This window comes from Lissotriton vulgaris, chromosome 6 (genome assembly GCF_964263255.1).
Source record: "Lissotriton vulgaris chromosome 6, aLisVul1.2, whole genome shotgun sequence".
Lineage (NCBI taxonomy): Eukaryota > Metazoa > Chordata > Amphibia > Caudata > Salamandridae > Lissotriton > Lissotriton vulgaris.
Genome location: NC_141694.1, coordinates 728,466,333 through 728,486,225, shown reverse-complemented (window position 1 = coordinate 728,486,225; position 19,893 = coordinate 728,466,333). Strand labels below are relative to the sequence as shown.

The 19,893-nt window shown below is 51.2% G+C and overlaps 1 protein-coding gene across 1 annotated transcript in view; it reads right to left on the bottom strand.

Moving 5' to 3' along the window:
- SERINC1 (serine incorporator 1) overlaps positions 1-19,893 on the bottom strand; it is a 205,888-nt gene that overhangs the window by 101,732 nt on the left and 84,263 nt on the right. The window contains exon 6 of the mRNA XM_086926718.1: positions 140-309. Within this exon, the coding sequence (XP_086782844.1) occupies positions 140-309 (170 nt within the window). The remainder of the gene's footprint in view (positions 1-139; positions 310-19,893) is intronic.

Genomic DNA, 19,893 nt, shown 5'->3' with positions numbered 1-19,893 from the left:
CTACAGATTGGTAATCTATATCAATTTTAGGAGTATTCGGTTTTGAAAATCGTTTGATTGTTCAAGAATCAGCCACATAAAAAGGAAAACATCAACAAAATGTTGTGGCGATTGTACCTTGAATATGAGGCAATCATACCTGGATTTTAGGCAGAATTGACAAGATGGAGGCCCCGATACACAGCAGCATGTTGACGCTAATAAAAGCTTTATTTTCAGAGCAGCCTTCAGGGTGAGTGTAGTATACATAAAAGAGGACTACAGCAATCAGTGACAGGATATAGTTAATGCCTGTTGCAGATAGCAGTGCTGTAAAAATAAAAACGCAAGCATTAATTTTCAACAGGTTAAAAACACCTCAACACAAACGCTAGCTTTTTTAAATGCCACACATAAAACAAAATAGATTTCAAAATGTAGCAAAATGTAGCAAGTCATTTGGCAATACAGGGGCAATCGAATGTAACATTACCATTAAATATTACAAGCTCAAATACGGCTACATGATATGCAAACCAATCTCACTTTGGAGTCCCAATTGAAAACATGATCATACAAAAGTAACAGACACTTTTAACCCCTTGCATGCTCATGACGACCTCAGCTCGTCATGAGCTACAGTGCTCCGGTGCTCATGACGAGCTGAGCTCGTCATGGCCTTTAGAATGCTCGCACGCTGGGCAAATTTCCCTGCTGTGCTGAGCGTTCTAAAGAAACGGGTGCGACTGTGACGAGCTGAGCTCGTCATGAGCACAGGAGCACTGTAGCTCATGACGAGCTGAGCTCCTCATGAGCATGGGAGAGCTGCGTGCCCCCCCCTCCCCCCAGCACAGCAGGGGAATGTGCCGAGCAGGGAAGGGGTTAAAAACAACACTTTGTAGACACTAAGCATACAATCGCAAACATGGCAAACTATTTTTTCTTTAGGCTTAATTGGGTTGAAATACTGAAAATATTACACCATTTTTAGTAAGACTTCTGAAGTGATGAGACAAGGTTTTCAAAATGTAAATCAGAGGGGTGCACTACATCATTTGAAAAGAACTACAGAAAACGTTTTAGGCAGTAGAGGTCCCACATTACTGACCATGCAAAATACATAAAAAAAGACTTGGCTAATTTGAAGCCCCCTGCCCCAGTTCCTACAACGAGACACCCACATTTCAGCTCTCTCAACAGAGCTGCTTTCTCAAACTCAGCTAAGGTGCATTTGACACAAGACAGTGGCGTTTGAGACTTTCCTGATTTTGTGGGAGATGCAGCGTGGGGCTTCGCCAAAGTGCTAGCAGTATTTAGATTTCTTACATATTTTATGGTCATGCCCAGTCATTTAGAAATATTTGGAAGGGGTGTTATGTACCCTATTGCCGGAAGCTGGGTTTCCCGTGGTTGTGAACCTTAAAATGGCCTTATCAGGCTTAGTCAGAGAGTATGAACTTGGTACAGGGGCAACAATGTTAATAAGCCTTTTCTATTGGCTAAACACAACAGAGCTAGACATTGGTTATGTCACCTTTGTTACAAGAATGGCCGAGAGGCATCAACATTTGCTCTCTGACTGAAGCACCAATCTATAAGATGCAGGGATGTCAGTGCAAGCACCAGAAGATTTAGAGTCCCTGTCTGGACTATTTTGGTATTATCGCCCCCCAAAATATGAACAATGATCCCCCACTGATAGAATCACTATCCAGTGTGTACCTCTTTCAAGTCACTTTATACTTTTGGTCTCTGTGACCCCAGAATGTTTCAAGTATCGCAATGCGACGCTACACTATCCAAGATACACTGTCCTATTATGAACCTCTCACCCAGTTCTTGATGTAGCTGGATATTTTTTCATTATCAACTTTTTAAAAAATTACAGGAGTTGGGAACAATCGTGAATAATGAGAAATTAGCAACATTCATAATTGAGGAACTTACAAGGCTATTAGGCCCTAAAGGAATGATGGTCAAGTGCATAATACAATGGGCATCAGTAAAATCAATATACAGCACATAAAATGTTAATGAGCCCTGAAGAAGCGTTTATTCCGCGAAACACGTGGCTAAAGCTATGTCAATTTCATCTTTTTTCAGACTCCGTACTTCGGAATTTGGGCATTTGGACCCTTAGACATTGATTAATGATTGACATATAATTTGTGTCACTGTCAATTCCAATTATGGATATGATAATTTGCTAATATTAAGTAACCTTTAGAATATTAGACTAAGTAGTTTTTTTATGTCAATAATTTATATTTTTGGTTGCTATTCCTATAGCCCCCATAATCTACTTTCTATGATTATGTAACATGTGTCAGCCGGATAAACTGACATTTGTGGGTGAGACTTGCGCAGGATATCCACTCTACTGTTCTGAATAATATGCAGAGAGCACATTCCTTCCGTATAAATGGTCCCCAGCACAGCAAATGACTTATTTATCATATATCCAAGTGCTTCCCATAAAAAAAATAAGTTACGTAAGAAAATAAGTTACTTACCTGTAACTGTAGTTCTCCACTATCAGAATGTTTCATAGATGCACATGCTTGAATTCCCCGTCGTCGAGATGGGAGTTCTTGGTACCATATAATAGTAATACAATGTTAAAGATAGAGAATAAAGACCATTCAATTTTGCAACCTATTATAGTCTATTATAAAAATAAAAAAAAGACACCAAACTTATACTTCAGCCAGTAAGGCTGCTTTGTCCTCTAGAAACACTCCTGACAGAAGCTCCAGTCCCTCAGATTTTCTATAGCACGAGTGCCAGAGAACCACTTAAAGGACGGAAAGGTGAACCTCTCAGGGGAGGATGGTGGGTTGCATGCGATTCTATGAAAGATTCCAATACTGGAGAACTACAGTTCCAGGTAAGTAACTTATTTTTCTACTCCAGTATCAAAACTTTCATAGATTCACATGCTTGAATCGGAGTATAAAGCAGTAGTGAGGCACATTAAACTGAGAGTTGTTAAGAATGCAATTCTATAGAGATATTCCGGTTACATAGACTAAACGAAGACATAACCATGAACATTTCTTATAATATCTCGTTGAACATATGAAAACATTTCAGTTTGATGTAAAGTAAGAAAACATATTATATAATAGGCAATGTGTGAACTAGTAATATGTTGGTGGGAAAAAAAGAGGTAGCTCACCTTTACAGGAAAAGATATCTTGGAACTGCTTGGCCTACTGCTACATTCCCTTGAGGAGTCAAATCCAGGCAGTAGTGTTGCGTAAAGGTATGCTTATTCTTCCAGGTAGCAGCTCTACAAATATTCTATGGAGGCACACCTGCAAACAGTACTGTTGAGGTTGAAACAGTCCTTGAAGAGTGAGCATGCACAGAAGTGTGTAATGGTTTTCCTGCTGCTTGATGACAGAAGTGAATTGCAGCAGATGTCCATTTAGCTATGCTCTGTTTGGAATGGGGTTGCCTCTTCCATGGTGTGCTGCACCCAACAACAACTGGTTAGACTTACAAAAGGTCTTGGCCCGGTCTATGTAGAACTTGATGCACCTCTTGATGTTCAAAGAGTGAAGATCCCTTTCAGCCTGCGTTGAAGGGTTTGGAAAGAAGGTCTTCAAAATCAGCAGCTCATTGAAGTGGAAGTCTGAAGGGACTTTAGGGATAAACTTCGGGTTTGTACATAGAATTATCCTGTCCTCTCTAAATTGTAGGAAGGGTTCTTGAATATTGAGGGCTTAAATCTCACGGACACGTCTGGCAGACGTCAGGGCCACAAGTAGATCAACCTTCCAGGACAGATAATTTAAACTCACTCTGTGAATGGGCTTAAATGGGTGCTTCATGAGCTGTGATAGTACCATGTTCAAATGCCAAGATGGAAGTGGAGGTCTGACTGGAGGGAAGACCCTAAGAAAAGCCTTTGAGGAACTGTTTGAATATTCTGGAGGACCATAATAAGGGTGACGTGGGTGATGGTCTGAATCAATAAATGACCGCCAGGTGAACTCCCAATGGATGCATGAGCTAAACCTGAATGCAGCAATTTGTTATGTTATAAAATGTATAAAGCGCACAGCTGCCCCAGTAACGGTCCTGAAGTAAACAAGCATTGGCGCAGCCAATAGGTCTCGCCTTTGGGACCTTATAAGTATTTAGTTATGCAGCACAATATCCTTGGTGTAACAACATCAACTGTTGCGAGACCTATTGTCTATGCCAATGCTTGTTGTTGTAAGTTGCAGCTTGCTGAGTAGTTGTACAATATAAGTTACAGAAAGTCTGTTAAAGTGTTATGACTATGTACAAAAAGGCAATATATTGTGCTGTTACTAGTAGTATTGTATGGGTAAGCAATAGCAAAATTTAGAAAAATAAAGTAGGAAATAGAATTCATGTATTAGCAATATTGTGTTTAGAGGAGTTCCGACAACTTTTGGACTCAGTACCACTGCACCACCCTTGAAATCATGGTCCTAGTGCCAGCTAGATAACTGCACTTGTGACTGTGTTCAGTAATAAAGTTTAGCAATATTCTGTGTTTATTGGGGTGCTAGAGCTTTTGGCCCCGGTGCCACTGCACCTGCGGCACCATTCAAATCATGACCCTAGCACTTGCTAGATAATTGCACTTGTGACTCCCTGTTTAATAGTCAAATATATCAATGTTATGTGTTTAGAGGCGTTCAACAACTTTTGGGCACGGTGCCACTGCACCTGCGGCACCATTCAAATCATAACCCTGTTATCTGCAATGTAACAGCACTAGTAGCTGCATGTTTAGTAGGAACATATAGTATAGCTCTTGTATATTAACTTTATTTTTAACGTGCACTGTTTATTACAACATTTAGAATTTGAGCATTATGAGCAAAAGAGATTAAGTTGAAAACAAGTAATCTAATAATGCCTACAAAGTTCAAAGAAAGGCACTGAGGCATGAACAGGAAATGTCACGAAGGTTGTAAGGCTACATAATCTGCTTTACACAACTAAATGATAACAAGCATTTGCAATGCAATAGGTCTCACATTTACGAGAGTTTGAGCTATCTGCATTGTAAATTACAATGCCTTTTACTTATGTGTTTTTAAAAACGATAAATAAAAGGCATTGTCATTTACTATGCCAATAGCTTAAAATCTCGCAAATACTTGACCAATTGCATTGCAAATACGTTTGTGCTATAAATATTTTTTTTAAGCGTTAGGAGAGAGCGTGTCCTGCCTGCAATAGTAGGCAGTACAAAGCTATTTGAGAAAGTAGTGCGCGGAGCCTGTAATTAAACCCTACCGAGTAACAACACACGTGACAAGGGATGTAGCAATGGGAGGTTACAAAATGAGACAAGGCAGTACTAAACCTATTGACTAATGTGCAGGAACAGTTTACAGCTGGAGAATGACAAGCCAATAAAAAATATGGGTGGGGAGTGGGCGGAGCTTCAAGTCCCTACCTAAATCCATCATGCATTGCACATCAGCGCATGCGCTGCCCAGGCTTGTCCTAAAACAAGAATCTGAAACTGAAAATTTAACAGAAAAGTAAACCTGTGCCTTCTTTTGGGTGGGGTTAGTATAAGGTGAGCAACTCATTACTGCCATCTCAAAAAAAAAAATGTCATCTTCTTGTACAGGAACTTCACAACCAGACTGCACCAGCAAAAATAATGAATGTGTTCAGAGTGAAAAAGTAAACAGTACTGGTGAACAAAATAACAGTCGGAATATGTGATCAACATAAAACAGTGACAAACTATAAGCTGAGTAACCTCAGGATCCCATGATGTTTAACAGCAGGCCAGTGTCCTGTAGAAAAGAGCCTAAATATTCTCCTTTCAGATAATGACATGGACGGACGCTGCATTTGCACTAGGATGGTGGGGGAGAGCTCATGAGTGAAGAGATGACCAGAGTTGGTCAACCTAAAGAAACAGTTGGCTATGTCCACTGGAAAGGCAGGACAGATGAGCAATATTAACCAACCAGAGAAAGGGAATTTAAAAAAGCAAGCCAACAAACCAACCAAAAGCGGTGGGCATGCCCAAAGTCCCCGATAGCCCATATACCAAATACAGCATGCCCAGCAGGGTAGCGCATGCGCTGCCCAGGCTGGACCTAAAAAGCACCAGCAGACCTAGTAGGACGCCTCACTATTGGGACCTATGGGCTTTGCCAAAGATTTCTAACCACGCTGCTGAGCATCTGCAATGTTGAGCAGCATGACTGAAGTATTAAAAAAAAAAAAAAAAAAGAATTACCCACCCAAATAATTTTGAAGCTACAAGCACAAGCTACAAGCACCATGCAGTCACGAACAAATAAAACTGGTGGTTTCTTTTTCCCTTTTGGTTACCAATACAAGTTGGATCAATGAAAAAAAAACAATACGCACAAAAGTGTGTTTTTATTTTAAGCGGGAGGGATGCAGGGACAATACAGGAGAGGGCGGGGGCACACGGGAGCAACAATGGGGATAGTGGGGGTGTTGCTAAAGCAATAAGTCAAGGCGAGAGGGGCACAGAAGCAACAAGGGGAGGGACACCAAAGCAATACAAGGGTTTGGTGAAAGCAACACAGAGGCCACAGGTGATGGGGCTAGCAACACAGGAAAACAATGGGGAGAAGCACACGGGTGAACACAAGAGAGGGAGCAAAGGAGAAACACTCAGGCAACAGAGCAACATGGAGTGCAGTGGGAGAGAACTACATTAGGGAGACACAAAAGAGTAGTGCTTGAAAAGCAAGCAAAAGAAGCAGAGATGACAGCCAATTAACGAGATGGCAAAGAGGCAGCACTGCATGGGAAGGACAAACACAGGATTGACAAGCTGGGTTGTTGGACAGGCCACATGAAGGGCCGCTCTCCCCCGGCCCAACCAGGCCTGAGTCCAGTCCCGCAAGTACCACACACCACCATTGCACGTCCCCCGTCCCCTCAGGGACCCCTGCCCTCGAGCATGTCGACCTCGTGGGTCCAATCCACTGCCGGCCCACGCGCCCAGCCTGGGGCGCCATCTTGGACACTCCACCACGAGGCCGCCTGGCCCCCGATCGACCTCAACCCTGGGCCTGGGCCGGCCTCAGACATTCCGGCACCACCCTCCACCCAGGAGGTGAGCGGGCTACTTGGCAAGTCAATGGGAGAAAGAGGTGCCGATGGCTCTCCCCCACCAAGTGCCGCTCGCCCATCGCCTCCCCGGGCGCTGGCTCCACCCCCCTGCTGGGTGTCTGGACTCCCTCATCCCGGACCTCCCGACCTCCAAGTGCGAGGGTCCGGACATCAAAGCACGCCAGCCCTATAACTGGGGCAGCTCCAGAGCAGGAAGGCAGTTGTATCTTGGAGTCGAGAGACGTAAAGAGGAACTCATCCTGGACGGACTACTGGCGCTGCCGTAGCTCTGTCTTGTGCACCATCGTCCTGCCTGTTGGCGCTGCCGCAGCCGTCGTAATCTTCATCACCTTCATCGTCGTCGGGACCTGCTGGCGTGGCCGCGGACCGTTGTAACCGCCATCTTCACCGGGACCTGCAGGCTCCGCCGCGGACCGTCGTTTTCCTTCGTCCATCTCGGGACCTGCCTGGCGCCGCCGCGGCCCGATCATCTAGAACGCCGAGCTCGAGGATTGAGAGCTATTTTCCACTCGTTGGTAACAAAGACTGTCCCGCTACCCCTTTCCTAAACCAGAGACTAGAACCGAGGGGACCCCTGAGTCCAGACCTCCTTGTATCCATCATCGTAACCTAAGAATTGCATATAAAGTCTCGTTAACCTTCAACCTTGTGTGGTGTCCGTCTGTGGGGGGGAAGTTGCTTATCTGTACAGTCGTTGGAGACGGCTCTCCCTGGAGACCTCTCCCCGTAACCTCGGCCGACCCTCCCGGTCCGTCTAACATTGGTGGCCAGCGGCGCGATCCGAATCACCGCATAAACGTACAGAGAGTAGCTCACCCCACGACGAAGTCACAATGACCACGAAAGAGAGCGGATCAACCGAGAAATTCCAAATGGAGAAATTGGAGGAGTACAACCATCGTGAACTAAAACAATTCTGCATCGAACTGGGTATCGCTACCACCGGACTGAGTACCAAGGACGATTTTAAGCATGCCCTAGAATCTTGGGCAGAGACCGGGGCTGCCGGAACCCCTGATCAAAGCACCGTAGAAAAAACGACCACGGCCCCTGAAGGGCAAAGAACGGGTCTCTCGCAAGACGAGATCCAGGAAAGAGAAAGGACCCGACTACACGAACTAGAAATGGCCCGACTCAAAATGGACGTTGAACTTAAGTTGGCCGAACAAAAAATCAACTTAGAGCACCTGCGTCTCCGAGAAGAAAGAGAGGAGAAACAGAGACAAAGGGAGCTCGAGGAAAAGAAACTAGCGTACGAACACGAACGGAACCTAGCCGAGATCAACCTACGCAAGCAGAATAAAGAAGCAGGGGTGCCCGAGCGACCCCCCACCTCCGGGGCCACAGACAAAAAGGTACACATCCCCAAGGATGTTGTCCGAGAATATTTCAGAGAGGACGACATCCAGCAATGGTTTAAAGCCTATGAAATCGCTATGACTGCACACCGGATCGATAGAAGCGACTGGGGAGCCGGTCTCTGGGGAAGATTCCTCAATGAGGGCCGCGACACCCTGCTACAGCTCCCGGACCACCAGATGACCTCCTACGACCATATGAAAGCGGCACTCCTCACCCGCTATGGTCTCACGCCCGAGATGTACCGTCAGAGGTTCCGAGACTGCACCCGCATCCCGGGTACAACTTGGGTGGACTATGTAACATACTTTAGCCGAGCCTTCGAGGGCTGGATCCGAGGAAGCAACGTCACGACCTACGAGCAACTATTTAATCTGATGGTATGGGAGCATCTGTCGAACAATTGCTTCATTGAACTCCGCCAGCACCTCCTCGACAGCAAGTTAACGGATCCCCGGCAGCTCGCAGCCGAAGCTGACTGGTGGGAGATCACCAGAGTGGGCCGGAATGGGTCCTACGAACAGAACCGGAACAACAATGGTCAGCACCGACCCAGAGGAGGAGGAGGGGGCCAAGGGCGAGGAAGAGACAACGCCCCGGTCGCCCCCGCTACCAACACCACCCCCCCGGCCAACCGGGGCAGCACCCCAGCGCGACCAGGGTACAGAGCCAATGTCACGTGTCACCGATGTCAACGAGTCGGCCACTATGCGAACGACCCAAACTGCCCGCAGTACCAGAGCCCAAGACCCCGCCAAGTGGCCGCTGCAGCCCTAGGGGAAGAACAGATCTCCGAGGAACAGGAAGAATACGAACAAGAGCATCAAGAGTGGGAGCCAGCCGCCATGACTCTAGCCTGCTTAGGGGGGAAAGACATGGTCCCGCGGGTCCCCCTACCCGCTAACACCCAGAAGTACAGCCAATGGGTGAGCATCAATGGACGCCAGGCCGAAGCCCTTCGTGACACCGGGGCCAGTGTAACAGCCGTCCGCTGTCACCTGGTGGCCCCAGAACAGTATCTACCGAACATTCTCTGCCCTGTACGATCAGCCGATAACTCGGAAAGCCTGTGTCGGATGGCCTGCGTCCCCTTCGAATGGGGGGGGGTCTCCGGCATGTTGAAAGTAACGGTCCGAGACGATGCCCCCGTAGACTGCCTCCTGGGCAATGACCTGGAAAGCTCTCAGTGGGCCGCCGTGGAGCGAAAGGAACACCTGGGGATGTTGGGCGTCCCGGACTGGGCGTGCGTCACCACCCGTTCCATGGCCGCCCGTGCCAACCACCGGCCAGAAGAACCCGAATGGCCGGCGCCACCGCCTCCGGTCGCCCCAGCCGAAAACACCGACCGTAACATTCCCTCCGAACCAGCTCAACCTACCGACCTCGCTAACCTCGACCAGTGGCCTCAAGAAGGGGGGCCCACGCAAGAACAATTTCGCCAAGAACAGAAGACCTGTCCCTCCCTCGAGGGACTCCGCCAGCAAGCGCTCGCCCAAAGCGCAGGGGATACCTCCGGAACTCATTGGGTCTACTGGGACAATGATCTGCTGTACAGCGAGCAAAGAATCGCCGAGCTGGGGAGCAACCGAGTACTAGTGGTACCCCTCCGTTTCAGAGACTTCCTGTTAAACCTGGCCCACGATGTCCCCCTGGCAGGACATCTGGGACAAGATAAAACCTACAGTCGCCTAGTGACCCACTTCTTCTGGCCCAAAATGAGGAACGATGTGCACCAGCATTGCCGATCTTGCCCCACGTGCCAAGCCAGTGGAAAGAGCGGCCGCAAACTAAAGGCCCCCCTGCAACCTTTTCCCGTGGTCACTACCCCGTTTGAGAGAGTCGGAATAGACATTGTGGGGCCCTTGGACCCACGCACAAAACAAGGCCATCGATTCATCTTGGTGCTAGTGGACCACGCCACCCGCTACCCTGAGGCTGTTCCCCTGCGAACTGTGACAGCCCCGGTAGTCGGCCGGGCCCTGATGGGGATCTTCTCCCGTGTGGGCTTCCCCCGAGAAGTCGTCAGCGACAGAGGCACGAACTTTATTTCCAAATACATGAAGTCCCTCTGGCAACAGTGCGGGGTTACCTACCGATTCACAACCCCCTATCACCCTCAAGGGAACGGACTCGTTGAGCGGTTCAACCGCACGCTAAAGGGAATGATCGGGGGGTTGGAAGAGCCCCTCCGTCGCCAGTGGGATGTGCTGCTGCCGTGCCTCCTCTTCGCGTATCGAGAGGTCCCCCAGAAATCCCTGGGCTTCAGCCCGTTTGAACTGCTATATGGACACCCAGTGCGAGGGCCGCTCAGTCTCGTCAAAGAAGGCTGGGAGATGCCTCCGTTAAAGAACCCTCCAGATGTCTTCCGGTACCTCCTCACCCTCCGCAACCAGACCCGGCGGTTCAGAGAACTAGCGAAGGCCAACCTAGAGGCCAGTCAAGAGGACATGAAAAAATGGTATGACCAGAATGCCTCATCCATTGAATTCGAACCTGGCCAACAGGTATGGGTGATGTCCCCCACTGAGCCATGCGCCCTACAAGACAAATGGACGGGGCCCTTCAAAGTAATAGAGCGCAAGGGTCCTGCCACCTATCTCATCGACATGGAATCCTCCCGGAACCCTCTCCGGGTCCTCCACGCTAACAGAATAAAGCCCCACTTTGTGCGAACAGAGCTCAGCCTCCTGATGGCCACAGACACTGGGGTTGAAGAAGACTCCGAGCCTCTCCCTGACCTCCTACGGACTCAAGAGCAAGACGGCTCCGTGGATGGGGTCCAGCTCTCAGAGGCCCTCACCAGAGAACAACGCCAAGAGTGTCAAGCCCTCCTATCACAGTTCGCCAGCCTGTTCTCCCTCACCCCAGGTGTCACTTCCTGGTGTGTGCACGATGTGGACACCGGGGACAGCCCCCCTATCCGCCACCGGGCCTACCGCGTGCCAGACCGGGTACGGGCCTGCATCCAGGAAGAAATAGCCAAGATGCTCACGCTCGGGGTCATCGAGCCCTCAGACAGTCCCTGGGCCAGCCCTGTCGTACTGGTCCCCAAAGCAGCTGCCCCCGGCACCACACCAGAACTCCGGTTCTGCGTCGACTACCGGGGCTTGAATGCGGTCACCAGAACAGACGCGCATCCCATCCCCCGGGCAGATGAACTAGTCGACCGAATGGGAGCTGCCCGCTACCTCAGCATCTTCGACCTGACAGCAGGCTATTGGCAGATCGGCCTCACACCCCGGGCGCAAGAACGTTCTGCCTTCTCCACCCCCGATGGCCATTACCATTTCACGGTCATGCCCTTCGGCATGAAGAATGCCCCAGCAACATTCCAACGGCTCGTCAATCAGGTCCTGGCGGGGCTCGAAGGATTCAGCGCCGCCTACCTAGACGACATCGCTGTATACAGCCACCATTGGACCGAGCACCTCCACCACCTCCGAGCAGTGCTGCAAGCCCTTCAGCGAGCTGGCCTCACGATCAAGGCCAGCAAGTGTCAAATTGGGCAAGGGTCTGTAACCTACCTCGGACACCAGGTGGGAAGCGGCCTAGTGGCCCCTCTACAGCTGAAAATTGCCGCCATCCAGGCTTGGCAGCCCCCCATCACCCAAACCGAGGTACGAGCCTTCCTGGGCCTCACGGGCTATTACCGAAGGTTCGTGAAAGACTATGGTACCATAGTGGGGCCCCTCACAGAACTCACGTCAAAGAACCAGCCCAAGAAAGTCACCTGGACCCCAGAGTGTCAAACTGCATTTGAACAATTGAAGGCCGCCATGTGTTCCGCCCCTGTGCTCCAGGCCCCAGACTACAGCCGGGAGTTCGTCGTCCAGACGGACGCCTCCGACCAGGGCATTGGGGCAGTCCTGTCTCAAGTGAATACCGAAGGCCTTGATCAACCGGTGGCCTTCATCAGCCGGAGACTCCTACCACGGGAGCAACGCTGGAGCACCATAGAGAGGGAAGCCTTCGCTGTGGTATGGGCCCTCAAGAAGCTCCGGCCCTACCTTTTTGGCACCCACTTTCGGGTGCAGACCGACCACCGACCCCTGCAGTGGCTGATGCATATGCGGGGGGAGAACCCAAAGTTGCTACGCTGGTCCATCTCCTTGCAAGGTATGGACTTCACAGTCGAACACCGGCCTGGGCCAGATCACGCCAACGCGGATGGCCTGTCCCGGTTTTTCCGCCTCGACGAGGAGAGTCCCCAAGAGGATGGGTAACTCTCCCCGCCTTCAGCTGGGGGGGACGCATGTTGGACAGGCCACATGAAGGGCCGCTCTCCCCCGGCCCAACCAGGCCTGAGTCCAGTCCCGCAAGTACCACACACCACCATTGCACGTCCCCCGTCCCCTCAGGGACCCCTGCCCTCGAGCATGTCGACCTCGTGGGTCCAATCCACTGCCGGCCCACGTGCCCAGCCTGGGGCGCCATCTTGGACACTCCACCACGAGGCCGCCTGGCCCCCGATCGACCTCAACCCTGGGCCTGGGCCGGCCTCAGACATTCCGGCACCACCCTCCACCCAGGAGGTGAGCGGGCTACTTGGCAAGTCAATGGGAGAAAGAGGTGCCGATGGCTCTCCCCCACCAAGTGCCGCTCGCCCATCGCCTCCCCGGGCGCTGGCTCCACCCCCCTGCTGGGTGTCTGGACTCCCTCATCCCGGACCTCCCGACCTCCAAGTGCGAGGGTCCGGACATCAAAGCACGCCAGCCCTATAACTGGGGCAGCTCCAGAGCAGGAAGGCAGTTGTATCTTGGAGTCGAGAGACGTAAAGAGGAACTCATCCTGGACGGACTACTGGCGCTGCCGTAGCTCTGTCTTGTGCACCATCGTCCTGCCTGTTGGCGCTGCCGCAGCCGTCGTAATCTTCATCACCTTCATCGTCGTCGGGACCTGCTGGCGTGGCCGCGGACCGTTGTAACCGCCATCTTCACCGGGACCTGCAGGCTCCGCCGCGGACCGTCGTTTTCCTTCGTCCATCTCGGGACCTGCCTGGCGCCGCCGCGGCCCGATCATCTAGAACGCCGAGCTCGAGGATTGAGAGCTATTTTCCACTCGTTGGTAACAAAGACTGTCCCGCTACCCCTTTCCTAAACCAGAGACTAGAACCGAGGGGACCCCTGAGTCCAGACCTCCTTGTATCCATCATCGTAACCTAAGAATTGCATATAAAGTCTCGTTAACCTTCAACCTTGTGTGGTGTCCGTCTGTGGGGGGGAAGTTGCTTATCTGTACAGTCGTTGGAGACGGCTCTCCCTGGAGACCTCTCCCCGTAACCTCGGCCGACCCTCCCGGTCCGTCTAACATGGGTCATGAATCAGTAGCAGGCAAATGAGTGAGACAGGAAAGTTAACCAATGGCAACCAATGTGTAGGTTCCAAGCCCCTCTATGTTCTTGGTAAGCTATAATATGCCTCACAATAGACATGTGCTGTCTAGTAGGCTCAACCTAAACATACGGCAACATTTAAATACAAGCATTTGCAATGCAATAGGCCTCGCATTAGGAAAGTGTGAGCTATTGGTATTGTAAATGACATTTTTTTTTAAATATGTGTTGGCTTTGAAAATATATAAATTAATAGCATTGTTATTCACAAAGCCAATAGCTTTCACTTTCCTAATGCGAGTCCTATTGGCTATGAGAATGCTTGTTGGTAGCAAGCAAGGGCAGTGCTGTTGTGGTGCCGAGTGATGCTGTTGTGGTGCTGAGTGATGATGTGGTTGGGCTACGTGATGTGGTGGTGTCCCAGAGTGGTGTGGTGGTGTCCCAGAGTGGTGTGGTGGTGTCCCAGAGTGATGTGGTGGTGTCCCAGAGTGATGTGGTGGTGTGGTTGGACTAAGTGATGTGGTGGTGTTTTTTTTAGAGTGATGTGGTGGTGTCCCAGAGTGATGTGGTGGTGTCCCCGAGGGATGTGGTGGTGCCCCCGAGGGATGTGGTGGTGCCCCCGAGGGATGTGGTGGTGTCCCCGAGTGACGTGGTGGTGTCCCCGAGTGACGTGGTGGTGTCCCAGAGTGACGTGGTGGTGTCCCAGAGTGACGTGGGGGTGTCCCAGAGTGACGTGGGGGTGTCCCAGAGTGACGTGGGGGTGTCCCAGAGTGACGTGGTGGTGTCCCAGAGTGACGTGGTGGTGTCCCAGAGTGACGTGGTGGTGTCCCAGAGTGACATGGTGGTGTCCCAGAGTGACATGGTGGTGTCCCAGAGTGACATGGTGGTGTCCCAGAGTGATATGGTGGTGTCCCAGAGTGATATGGTGGTGTCCCAGAGTGATATGGTGGTGTCCCAGAGTGATATGGTGGTGTCCCAGAGTGATGTGGTGATGTCCCAGAGTGATGTGGTGGTGTCCCAGAGTGATGTGGTGGTGTCCCAGAGTGATGTGGTGGTGTCCCAGAGTGATGTGGTGGTGTCCCAGAGAGATGTGGTGGTGTCCCAGAGAGATGTGTTGGGGTCCCAGAGTGAAATTTAACCAATGGCAACTAATGTGTGGCTTCCAAGCCCCTCCATGTTCTTGGTAAGCTATAATATGCCTCACAATAGACATGCGCTGTCTAGTAGGCTCAACCTAAAAGTACGGCAACCTTTAAATACAAGCATTTGCAATGCAATAGGTCTCGCATTAGGATAGTGTGAGCTATTGGTATTGTAAATTACAATTTCTTTTAATATGTGTTGGCTTTGAAAATATATAAATTAATAGCATTTGTTGGACTTGGCCCTTTTGGCAGGTTCACCCCTGAACTTTTTGCCTAGTGATTTCTGGTCTTTGCGCACTTTGACACTATGGCGCAGTGTAAAGTGCGTGCTCTCCCTGAGTGCGTGTGTGAGATTGGCCGGCTCTCCCATAGGAATGCATGGGGAATGTCTGTGTCCCTGGTAGTTCCTGATGCTTGAGGCGTGCATGGTCAAGTTTGGTATGTGCGAACTCGTGAGAGTGAATGCTGCGCAATGGTATGTGCGGCGTGTATGTGTCTTGTGCGGAAGCGCCACTTCTAGACATGGCTGTGTATGTGCTGTGAAGGTGCTGGCGTGTGATTGGCTGGAGCTGGCTGGGATGCCAGGCTCCAGGAAGTCTGTGTGGGTCTGCCCCGGTGGTGAATGGAGAGATTAGCATGCTGATGTGAGGGAGGGGCTGCGCCTGTGTCCTGAATGAGGCTGGGTTTCCCCCACACAATGCTGGCTCCGCCCCCTGTGGTGCGACTGATGACCCTAGCCTGCCTGATGAATGAAAGGGGTGGTTGAGTCATCAACAGTGCTCACAGACCAGCTGCGACTGGTTATGCCCCCACCCTGCACCTACAGACAAAGGGAAAGGTGTATAAAAGAGGGGCTGTGACCCCATGAAGATGTTCTTGTTCCCAACTTGAATCTGACCAGGGGCATGCTGCTGCTGCGGCCCGGGGGAAGGCTTGCCTCCCTGGGCCCTGCCCAGCCCCTGGACTCCTAATGGACTTTTGCTGGACTGTGGAATGCCCTAAAGCTCCTGGGAGCGCTTGTTCTTTGCCCTAGCGCTGTGGAGCGCTGTGTCTTGCCCTTATAGCGCCTGGAAGTGCTGGATGTTTACCTATAGCGCTTGGGAGCGCTTGATCAGCTGTTAAAGCGCTTGGGAGCGCTGTATTCTTGGAAGCCGGTGCCCACCCGGCATTGGCCCAGAGGTTGCCGCTGTTTTTGCCGAGCGAGTGCCCACCTCGCTTTATTGTTGTTTTGAAGCCGGTGCCCACCCGGCGTTTGCCCCGCTCCTTGCCGCTTTTCGAGTCCTCTGGCAGGTGCCCACCCTGCCAGGGACATTGCCGCCTTTCGAGCGTGTGCCCACCGCGCTTTATGGTAATTGAAGCCGGTGCCCACCCGGCATTGCCCCGTGGAAATCGCCGCCGCAGCCCGAGAGACCCGGCCGGGCCGCTGCGCTGCCTAAGGCGACCCGGAAGTCCCGCCTCCAGTCTCCCAGGGCCGCGCTGCTATTGGCTGCAGCCGCGACCCGGAAGACAGGCACAAGACGCCCGGACGAGGGCAGGACCGGCGAGTCTCCCTTCTGCTTCCCCCGGTCTGGGGAAGCCTAGGAGTGTCCCTGGGAGACACAGCAGAGGAGCCGCGCCGAGGACGAGCCCCCGCCCGCCAGAGACCCGGTGAGTTTGGCAGTGTCAGAGGGAGGGGCGCCGGGACACATTGTCGGTGTCCACCCCCCCCCCCCCCCCAAGCAGCACGACCTCGCGCCTGTGATTATTGAGAGCCTGCGAGGCTCTAGGCAGCCAGTTATTGTTTAAAGCCCTAAGAGGGCAAAGGGGGCATTTCCTTGTGCTTCGAGTCCCCCAGGAGGGGGACTCCAACATGCCCGCATTTGTGCCCCAGCCTAAGAGAGGCTTGAGGCACTCCCAGTGTTCCGGGTCCCCCGTGAGGGACCCCCACAGCCCAGTGAGGCTGCATCTGTGTTTCACGAGCCCAGAGAGGCTCAAGGGGGCATTTATTCATTTCGAGTCCCCAGAGGGGGGACGCCAACGTTGGTGCCACAATTGTTTAGAGCCCTGAGAGGCTCAGGGGGACAGTGTAATTGTTCAGAGCCTGAGAGGCTACAACGTTGTCCCCACCAGCATTGCTCCACAGTTGCCCAGCACTTTGTGGGCCACTGCCACGTTTAGGACCCTGACTTTGGACACAGGGCGTCCTAGCCCTGGAGAGGCCAGTTGGCCTAGGGACTGCCACAGGTGGTGGCTAATGTGATTTTTGCGCTATTGGGTTGTCCTGCACCGCTGAATGTGTTGTTGATGCATCATGTGCTTTGTTCCTTACACCGCTGAACGTGTGTTGATGCGTCATGTGTTCCTTACACCGCTGAATGTATTGTTGATACATCATGTGTTTTGTCCCCAGGTCTATACCCCTAAATGTATGGTGATATTTAGTTGGTTGTTCTTGCTAGTATAGGTGGTGCTAGTGAGGTCCTGGTTCCCTGCGTGACCTGTTCCTAAGGTGGTTAGGATTGCGTAGGGAGTACTTACCTGATTACCAGTAGTTACTTGTTTTGTGCTACAGTGATTTTCTGTCATGTGCTAAGTGATATTCCAAGGGCTTTATACTGAGCTCGCCCCCTGACCAGAGTCCCAGGACCAGTGGACTCTATTGTGCCTGCCCTGACAAATTGCTGGGACTTGTCTGATCTCTCTTGGGCCCCTGGGGCCTCGCTGAAATGTGCCTCGCTCATTCCCCTCGGCAACTCGTGCACGGCAGCCCGTCCAAGCCTCGAGCCGCACCACTCTCCCCTGAGTCGTGCCGCTTCGCTGGGCCGCCCGCTCAAGTTTACTGAGGAGGTCACTCGCATTATCCCTGCAACCAGGTCGGGAGGTACTGTCCGTTAGGCTCTATGTTTAAGTTCTAGGCCTACAAGTATTGTATTCTAAGTTCTAAAAGTGCGGATTCCTGACAGTGGTCAAGGTGGCCCTGTCTTGTACATATCCCTTGTAAATTCTGCCCGTGCCTGTTGGCACATTGTAAAGTGTGTGTTTTATCTAATGTGTTTTGGTGTAATACAAAGGCTATTTTTATATATAACCTTGTGTGGAGTTTCCTTTGTGGTGGGCCTTGGGTGTTGTTGCTGGGGTGCGTGCGCAAATACTTAACTCACATCGCCTCCAAGTTTAGCCTTGCTGCTCGCGCCACGTTACCTAGAGGGTGAGTAGGGGTTATCTTGGCGTGTCACTCCCTTGCCCTGACTTAGGAGTGGTGGTCTCTGACTGACTTTAGCGCAAGCCCTGGCCAGCCAGGGATCCCATTTCTAACAGCATTGTTATTCACAAACCGGTAGATGCATCAACGTTTTCATTTGCGATTCCTTATTTGCGAAAAATAAGGAATCGCAAATAAGGAATCGCAAATGGCAATGCATTATTTATTTCGCAATTTTATTGAGATTCGGTAAAAATCACAATTTTTACCGAATCGCAATAAAATTGCGAGTTTCAAATTGCGATTTCGCAATTCCCATTGATTCCTATGGGCCAAAAGGCCCATAGGAATCAATGGGAATTGCGAATTCGCAATTTGGAACTCACAAAATGTTAATGCATTCCATGGGTGCAGGGGGGGGTCCAAAGAAACCCCCCCTGCACCCCTGAAATGTATTTTAAAGTGCATGTTACACACACACATGTCCTAAGGACATGTGTGTCTGTAACATGGCAGTGTTTTAAAATGCATCTTTGGGCATTTTGACACATTTTTGCGAATTACCACGAGGTTCAACCTCGTGGTAATTTGCACCCCCTATTTGCGAAATTGCAATTTTAAAAATAATCATGCATTGCTTTTAAGGAATCGCAAATTTGAGATTCCTTAAAAGCAATCGCATTTTTGGAATTCGCTAAAAATAGCGATTTTCCAAAAATGCTTGATGCATCCCAGACACCTATTTAGGAAGTGCAAACGGCCGAATTTTGCGATTCGCACCGTTTGCACTTCCTAAATAGGTTGATGCATCTAGGCAAAAGCCAATAGCTTTCACTTTCCTAATGCGAGTCCTATTGGCTATGAGAATGCCTGTTGGTAGCAAGCAAGGGCAGTGATGTGGTGGTGTCCCAGAGTGATGTGGTGGTGTCCCAGAGTGATGTGGTGGTGTCCCAGAGTGATGTGGTGGTGTCCCAGAGTGATGTGGTGGTGTCCCAGAGGGATGTGGTGGTGTCCCAGAGGGATGTGGTGGTGTCCCAGAGGGATGTGGTGGTGTCCCAGAGGGATGTGGTGGTGTCCCAGAGGGATGGTGGTGTCCCAGAGTGATGGTGGTGTCCCAGAGTGATATGGTGGTGTCCCAGAGTGATAAGGTGGGGTCCCAGAGTGATAAGGTGGGGTCCCAGAGTGATAAGGTGGGGTCCCAGAGTGAGAAGGTGGTGTGCTAGAGTGATATGGTGGTGTCCTAGAGTGATATGGTGGTGTCCTAGAGTGATATGGTGGTGTCCTAGAGTGATATGGTGGTGTCCTAGAGTGATGTAGTGGTGTTGTGTGGCATTAAGCAGTGTGAGGCGTGCAGCAGTGTGAGGCGTGCAGCAGTGTGAGGCGTGCAGCAGTGTGTGGCGTGCAGCAGTGTGAGGCGTGCAGCAGTGTGCGGCGTGCAGCAGTGTGAGTAATGCAGCAGTGTACAGCGTGCAGCAGTGTGAGTAATGCAGCAGTGTGCAGCATGCAGCAGTGTGAGTGATGCAGCAGTGTGCAGCATGCAGCAGTGTGCAGCGTGTAGTGTGCAGCAGTGTGAGGCATGCAGCAGTGTGAGGCGTGCAGCAGTGCGAGGCGTGCAGCAGTGTGCGGCGTGCAGCAGTGTGCGGCGTGCAGCAGTGTGCGGCGTGCAGCAGTGTGCGGCGTGCAGCAGTGTGCGGCGTGCAGCAGTGTGAGGCGTGCAGCAGTGTGTGGCGTGCAGCAGTGTGTGGCGTGCAGCAGTGTGTGGCGTGCAGCAGTGT